Source organism: Theobroma umbraticum, unplaced genomic scaffold (genome assembly GCF_002168275.2).
Source record: "Theobroma umbraticum cultivar Fairchild unplaced genomic scaffold, ASM216827v3 scaffold_30.0, whole genome shotgun sequence".
Classification (NCBI taxonomy): domain Eukaryota; kingdom Viridiplantae; phylum Streptophyta; class Magnoliopsida; order Malvales; family Malvaceae; genus Theobroma; species Theobroma umbraticum.
This window is the reverse complement of record NW_018397254.1, coordinates 8,259,396-8,267,850: the sequence shown is the minus strand read 5'-3', so window position 1 is coordinate 8,267,850 and position 8,455 is coordinate 8,259,396. Positions and strand designations below refer to the sequence as shown.

General features: G+C 35.1%; 1 protein-coding gene across 1 annotated transcript; it reads left to right on the top strand.

The window, feature by feature from the left end:
• Positions 1 to 3,039: 3,039 nt before the first annotated feature.
• Positions 3,040 to 4,085, top strand: LOC110413480 (zinc finger protein ZAT10-like). The gene has a single exon (XM_021424312.2). The coding sequence runs from the start codon at positions 3,175 to 3,177 to the stop codon at positions 3,964 to 3,966; it is 792 nt and encodes a 263-aa protein (XP_021279987.1). The 5' UTR covers positions 3,040 to 3,174; the 3' UTR covers positions 3,967 to 4,085.
• The last annotated feature ends 4,370 nt before the right edge of the window (positions 4,086 to 8,455 follow it).

Genomic DNA, 8,455 nt, shown 5'->3' with positions numbered 1-8,455 from the left:
TATATATATATATATATATATATTCATGGGATTGAGCTGCAAGCTACCTATCTAATCATTTGTTTTTATTATGTGCATAAACCATGGGAAAATCAAATGCCCATGTGCAAAATGGACCGCCATTTAATTTTCTACCAATCTTGGAGAAATTTTCATTTTCCTTGTTTTAAAAAAACCTTCAATTCCACTACTAATTAACAGGTCACTGATAACATCACCACCGCGTATTCTCAATCACAGCCGAACTCGTAGGATTAGAACGTACCTCAACATACTTTACAGCCTCTAGCATTCCCCACTTCCTGGGTGTTGAGCGGAGAGATATGCCACGCGTCGAGCGATGAATGTGCACTCCACGTGGTGTTTTGTGGAAACTCCCAACATAGGAACGGCTTTGATGTGGATCATATCAAAGTTACTTGTCGGTTGTGGGATAACATGTGAAAGTAGTTTCAAAACGAACAAAAAGTGCCACGTGCCAGTCAGCATGATCATAGCGCGTTGCGTGCCGTATGCCCTGACGGTTTCGGGTCTGAAAAGCTACAGTTTGCCCACTCCCTTCGACTACTGCACTCTGCTGAGCTTACTCCGTACTAATTTCACAATACATAAATACCCTTCGCTCTTTCTTCGTTTTTTAAACAAAATCGAATTGTTTTTCCGATCTTCACACTCAACTCGATTCTATAATTAAGTGTATATGCAGTAAATTTTTTATAAATTAATATCTTTACATTATGAAAAATTATTTATTAATTAAGATACTATTTAATTAATAAATTAATAATTTATATATTAATTAATAAAAATTTAATTTATCATTTTTTTTTCAAAATTATTATGAATAAGTAAATTTTATTTACTAATTGACAATATCAAATTCGACTTTGGGCCTTATGAGTATATAAAACAATAGAAAATTAGAGAAAATAAAATAACCCCACAAACATCCAATTTTGGGGAGATTGGACACATAAATCTAGTTTGCTTCAAAGAACCGCAGTTTAGACAAAAAGTTTTAAAGTCTACTCTTGTCCAAAAGCATAAAGATTAAATGAATAAAAAGTATCAAAATTCTACTTTTATATCAAATATTGAACTTAATAGACATATTTTGTATTATAATTATACAAATATTACTTAATTATTAAGTTATGAATTATCATTATTTTATGCATTTATTTAATCAAAATAGATTCATAAATGTAATTAGTCTTATTAAATAGAAGTTATGAATTAAGCTATTTTTACAAAAAACTAAAATTACATTCAATGAAAATTTAATTAATATACTTCATTGACATTAAATCAAGTAAAAACATTTATAAAAATTAAGAATATATAATATCACAAACAGTAAAATTAAATACAAGGACTTCTTATCTCAAAAGTATAAAGAAATTAATAATGAGAAATAAAAATTTAATGTACTAAAAAGAATTAGAGATGAAGTTCAAAAAGATATCAATTTAAAAAAATAATAATATTAGAGTCATATTTTACAAAGACTTCTTAATTAAGTCATATACATAAATAATTTTATTATATAAGGAGATTTTTAATTTATATATAAAAGGAAATCTATTATTTTTTGAAAAATAGATTATAAATTTAACAATTTATTAATTTATCATATTGATCTCAAGTTAAAATTAACTAAAAATATTATTTAATTAAAGTTATTAATTTATCAAGTGTTAATTTAAAAAAAATTATTGTATATTTTTTGTTTAAATAACTAAAAAATTATTATTATTCTATCATGTATTAAACTATACAATTAAAATTAATTTTGCAATATTGAAGACAACTAAAGAAAAGGGGTGGCTTCTAGCCTTCTACTTTCTAGATACTTACGCAGATTTATTCTTTTGGAAGATCATTGAAAATTCAGAAGGGGTAGAGTGGTAACGAGAGGAAGAGTCAAGAGTGAAGAAGATTCGTTTATGCTAGACAGCAACGTAGATAATCATCGGACTGGTGTTCCACACGTGGCCAATAATGGAGTTTCTCAGGAACTAGCTGTCTTTCTAGAGGCCAACCAAGAACGAATTACCAGAAACAAAGTACAAACAAGGAAAGCAACAAAATGCAGAGCTGCTAATCGCACAACCAATTAAAATTTACCAAGTCATGGGCACTGGTGTCATTTTAACATTTGGTTGGCCAGTAAGCCTGCAACGTGGAGCATCGTCCAGAACTGGGAAGAAATGAAGAAGCAATGGGCCGAAAATAATTAATGAATAACACATGCTGAGGGCCAAAGTGATTTCTTGAGTGATAAGGCAACCGGTTTTACAGGTGCAAAACAAAAAATCCCATATTTTGGAAATTTCTCCTAGACAAACAGGCAAGCAAGAGGGGCACATTTTCCTCCTTGGTTCTTAACAGAAACAAAGAAGAGCATGCCGAATTATCTATCATGTAATTAATATAATTTTTAATGAGAGAAGGTCCACTACATTCCTCTAAGCTGATTGCATCATAAATATATAATAGTCACAAAGTAATTTCCATTGTTATCGTATATTCCTTCTTTCATTGCCGCATCATGAACAATCCAGAAAGCATGCCTAATCAAAGAGAAATCGCATCTAAATAACTATATCTTCCAAGCGGTGTAATCTCATAGGTTTGACATGAAAATTCAGTGAAAAAATCTCCCAAGATTTTTGTGATTAATAAAAGAGTTTGATTTCATTCAAACTCAGAGAGATTAGATCAGATTTTGACCAATTGAGACGTGCGGTACACGCACTAAGACCCAAAAGCCGAGTGGGTGGGTTCGTTTACCCTTTCTAAATTGTCTGTGGGGAGAGTAGGGGTCGCTAAATTGTATTAGTAAAAATAAGCGCAGGCGTAGCGTTGTTTTGACTTGGAAGCAGTCATATTGTATCTCAAAAGAAGCTCAGTCTCCACCCCACATCCCACTCCCCTCTTGCTCTCAGTTGACCGACTTCACTTCTTCCTACCAAACTCGCCCCCCCCACTCTTTCCCCACTCCCCTCTCCACTCCTTTCTATATAATCCCCTTACATCCAACCCGATTTTCACTCGCTCTCTCAAACCTCTCAAAAAAAGGAAAAAAAAAAAGGGTATCACTATTCTATCCTTTCTTTTCCATCTTTCTCAATCTTTCTCAAAGCTTGATTGAATTTCGAGAATTTGAAGAATATGGCTCTTGAAGCTCTGAATTCTCCTACCACTGCCACTCCTTTCAGCAATAAATATGAGGACATCGACAACAATTATCTCGAGACATGGAAGAAGGGCAAACGTTCGAAGCGACCACGGAGCGAGTCTCCTACGACTGAAGAAGAGTACCTTGCTCTCTGTCTCATCATGCTAGCTCGTGGATCCACCAACGATGATGATCATCCTCGTCAATTATCTTCCTCATCATCACCAGCGGCTGCTCCCGCGCCGGCTCCGCCAGCTTTGAAGTTGTCTTACAAGTGCAGTGTATGTAACAAGGCTTTCCCTTCTTACCAAGCTCTGGGTGGGCATAAAGCCAGCCACCGCAAAACCTCCACCGACGCTGCTACCACCAACGGGGATAATCCATCTGCCACCAGCGCCACTAGCGGTAGCGGTAGGGCACATGAATGTTCCATCTGCCACAAGACTTTCCCTACAGGCCAAGCCTTGGGGGGCCACAAACGCTGCCACTACGAAGGTGGCAACAATAACAACTACAACAACAACAATAACAAGTGTGGTAGCGTTAGCGTTAGCGTTAGTGGGGTGACGTTGTCAGACGGCGGTGCCTTGAGCCAAAGCCACCGTGTCGACTTTGACTTTGACCTGAACCTGCCGGCTTTGCCAGAGTTCTGTGGGGAAAACAAAGATGGAAGATTTAGTCAAATCTACGCAGAACAAGAGGTTGAAAGTCCATTGCCGACTAAGAAACCACGTTTCTTGATTACCAAGGAAGAGAAGCTGGAATCTTCTTTAGCACAGGATTGATTTTAGGATTTGTAGAATTAATTGAATTTACAAAGATGAATGATTTTATTTTTCCATTGATTCTGGGATTTGTATTTGATGAATTGTTCTGTACAGTGAATTTGTTCATTGTTTGTGAACTCTCCCTATTGTTGTCGGCTGCTGGCAATTCATTAATTCATTTTTAATTAAAAAAAATTATACTAAAACATTTATGTTTTGGATATGAACGAATGCTATTGCTGCTGAATATTCAAATAAGGCTCATTTCTATTTCCAACTTTTCAAGGGAAGCCAAGGAAAAGGTCAAGCTCTTTTGAGTTTTTCCCTAATAAAAAAGTACTAGCAGTACTTTTCAAATAAAAAAAGAAAGAAAGAAAAGTACTAGTAGTGTTTTTGTTAAAAAGAAAATAATAGGATGATATAATTTTTTTTTTATATAATGGAGTTAGCTAATTGTAGGCAAAGAACTTTGCCGCGTGAACAGCGCAGGGACAGCAGGCAAGAGATAGGCAGTCACGGCGGTGGTGTCCTTGAAGATAAAAAAACCAGCCCATGTTAGGGAGATGGTTCATAGTTCAAACTGCTAACTATCCCACGTGGTTAATGCTTTTAATGCACATGTTGGCATGATCAAATGGATCATCATAGTCATGGTGATAATAAATTACCACTGCAACATTTTTTGCGTGGCTTTAGGACACTTCGTTGTGACATGTTGATGCCCGACCAACATACTACAATTAAATTGATCCAACCCCTCCTCTCCTCCCCCACTTTTAGAGTCAATTCTGCTACTGCCAAACATGGTTTGGAGATTAGATCCAGCTCGAAGATTAGATATGGCATGTTTCAAGAAATTACTTGCACGCCAAATTTCTAGAAAACTATGGGTCGTCTCTAAATGGATTTTTAACATATTAATAGCCTTTGAAAAAGGAAAACAGAGGGGTAAAGATACGATGAAAGAAGTTGGAGTTGGAGGGTACTTTGGTATGATCAAAATCATGTGAATGTGATGGTACAAATTTATTACATTTTGCTCCAGAGTTACGCCGAGAATTTATCACCTTTTCCTCAAAATGGTCATTTTCTTTCAATCAACCTTAGCCTTTTTTCTTATTACTTTCCTTTCATTTTCATTTCCCACCGAATGCGGCCGTCAAAGGCTTCTCCGGGAATGAAATTCTCTTTACATGCCAACACTGAAACATTCAAGCTACGTTACTTGGGGTTTGTCTGTCCTACTTCTCCACGTAAATAACAAACAATTAAACAAAGCACTCCAGTTGTGTAAACGCCCTGCAATCGATACTGTACGTGATCTGAATTAAAAAGGCTTAACTTGAAGAAGTCCTCTACAAACTTGCGGGTGCCAACGCGTGGCGTGTTATCAGTGCCAGCTTTCATCCAGGCCATAATCCCAGAATTATAATATTTTATTTCCCATGGAATATTCTTCCCTTATCTGGTAAAACAAGGAAGCTAGAATTAGAATACATTTTCCTTTCTGGAGTAATATGGCAAGTAAATTCATAACCTTTTATAGACGTTTTAAGAGATAAGAAGGAGAAATTAAAGATCAACAGCCAACAGGAGAGGATAGACAGTTTGAAAAAGGAAGAATATTAAGCTTTTTTGGTATTGACATGTGCAGAGACAATGCGGGTTCCCTAGCTAGGTGAGTTTCAACACTTGTAGTTTGAATGATGCTAAAAGCAAAAAAAGAGAAAAAAAACAAGCAAAAAAAATTTTTAAGTGTTCTTTGCGTGTGGGAGGAAATTAAGCATACATGAACCCCAAAAGTTTATTATGTGTAAAATGTTCGTTAACGATGTGTATCAATTAAAATCGTGTGCCCACATATTATTCCTTTTGTTCATTTATGAAGGGTTTGGCATTTCACAGGGACTAGCTATCGGTGTTTAATTTTTGGGAATAATGAAAGGGAAAAAGTCCATGAAAAGCCTGAAAATGAATGACAGACAATCCAGAAAGGCATAAGAAACGTGAAATGAAAAGCACTGACAGAAACGATTCACTTGATCTCACAATCATTTCCTTTTCACAACTTTTATTTTAGTTTTCCCGGATTTTAATGTGGAACTCATTCCAATACGGTACAAAAAGCTGATCACTTGATTCTCCTAGTTGTATGGTTTCTCGACTTATATATGTCAAAACTCAGCATCAGGTGCCTTTGTCCTCCGGTGGCAACTGTTAAATAAATTAATTAAACCTAGTTAATTCAGTCAATAAGTGGAATTTTCTCACCACTCACTGATCCTTTTGCCTCATGCTCTCATCGTAATCTCACAAATAGGATTCCGATGGCTACCCACTTTCATTGGATAACCATGTTATTGCAAATCAACATAAGATGACCTTGGGTGGCAATGGCATGACCACCATCACAAGTTTTAAATGAAAAACTAAACAATCACTTATAAATTTAAATCAATGTAGGCCATATGAATATATTTTTCTTTATTGTAAGCAATAACTCGTGTTCTTCCATGATACGAGTATGAATGCTTTTTTTACATACTCAAGCCTATAAAATTGTATGTCTCTTTCAATTTTCCTTTTTGTTCTCTAAATAAAACGAGCATACACACTACAATTCTATTAGTTTTTAAATCTTATTTTTGCATTCTAACTACTCCTTAGTCCTTCCCAGCTCCCCCAATAAGTACCATATCCTTTTGAAGTTACCCTAACTTTACTAAATGAAGATCTATCACCATCTAAATCCATGCTTATTGCGAAAATGAGTTATTAAAAGGATTAGCAGCCTCATGAAATAAAGCTTAATACAAGTCACGACTCATGAATTCCCTGGCCTCACAGCAGTTTTTAAATTGATGCTTTTCATTTCGTATGGTCTAATCCAAAAACGAGAGCACTGTTAGGGACGGCGTTCCAGTTTGGCATGCAGCAGCTTACGAAAGAAAATTAATATAGCATGTTGAGGGAATGTCGAATGAACCAATGAACCTGAATCACTCGGTCACTAGGATGCTTCTCCTTGTTTGGATTTGAAGCTGCTTTGCAAATTGGCCTAATTTATTTGCAAGTGGCATTGTGGCGATTAACATTAAGATTAGGTCAGCTTTTGGACAAAGAGCAGGTTTCCAGACGTGACATATATAGTAACAATATAAATTTACTAGTCGAACACAGTGATCAGTACGTATGGCCCAACAATTTAGACACGTAGTTATCTCCGAAATGGACCATTTTTTTTTCTGGTGGCTAACAACCATTATTCTAACTTTTAATTTGTTTCTTTCACCATGGAAACTTCTTTGTCAGTTTCGTATCACTGTCTTCAACTGGAGGATAATGTGTTATGTATGGTGGATTTGATGCAACCCACGCAGCTTTGGTCGGTCTCAAATTTAATTTGGTTAATTAAAAGGGCATTTATGCTTTTCCAATTCTGATAGCAGTGATAACTGTATATCCGGTCCACCATTTGGAAATAATTTGTCTGATATGCATCTTTATGTTAATTACTATATATATTAATAGCTGAATAAAAGTAATAATCAAACAATAATTATAATGTCGGATTCGCACGGCGTCAGTGGCGCATGTCATTACACTATGGGCCTTACGATTTCCAACCAGCGAGAAGTTTTCAACTACGGTGGGCTTGCCAAAATTTCTTGGCTCGATTGGTCAATTCAAATAACCACAATGGATATTACCTAATCCGACCGCCCAAGTTTTCAAGACCCAAAGGCTTGAGAAAAATGTGTGATCCTTGGGTCAACATTTTATACTCTATTGTTTTACTTACCTCCACAAGCAACATAAATATCATATAATTATAACCATGATTAGATTATGATTATAATGATTATTTCCCTCGAATTCCTATGCATAAAAATTAACTTAGAGAAGAAGAAAAATGCATTTCTTCTATTTTTATAACAGAATACGTAAACATTCATTACATTGACGAGATGAGGAGAATGTGAGAATATAATTTTTATCAAGTAAAAAGGTAATTTTTTTTTATAAAAGAGTGTAATTAAAATAAATTTAAAATAACATATTTAAGAATTCATATGATCAATATAAACTTATTTCTATTGAACTGGTATCACTTGACTTGTGCTATCAAATTCAGTAATTAACTTATAAATATTTAAGAAGTTTTGAAATAAGTATTAGGAAAAAAAAATACACTGCGAAAGTAAAGTGAGGAATCTTCTCTACAGTTTTAATTAATTTAAAACAATTTAAAAAAGTTGCTCTGCAGAAATTAATAATAGCATGATCAGCAAGCGACAAGAAGTAGAGATGCAACAGGACCAGTTGAGTTTAAAGGGGGGAAGTAGTATTGTTCCATGCTAACATGCAATATCTCACTGATTAAAGGAAACTAGAAAAGATTGTGGAACTTTGAGGAGAGAAAACATGTGCAGCTGAAAGTCTGAAAGTTGGGTCCCTTGAGAGAACCTCTGCTTTGGCTGATATGTATGTATGACCTTTCTTGGAA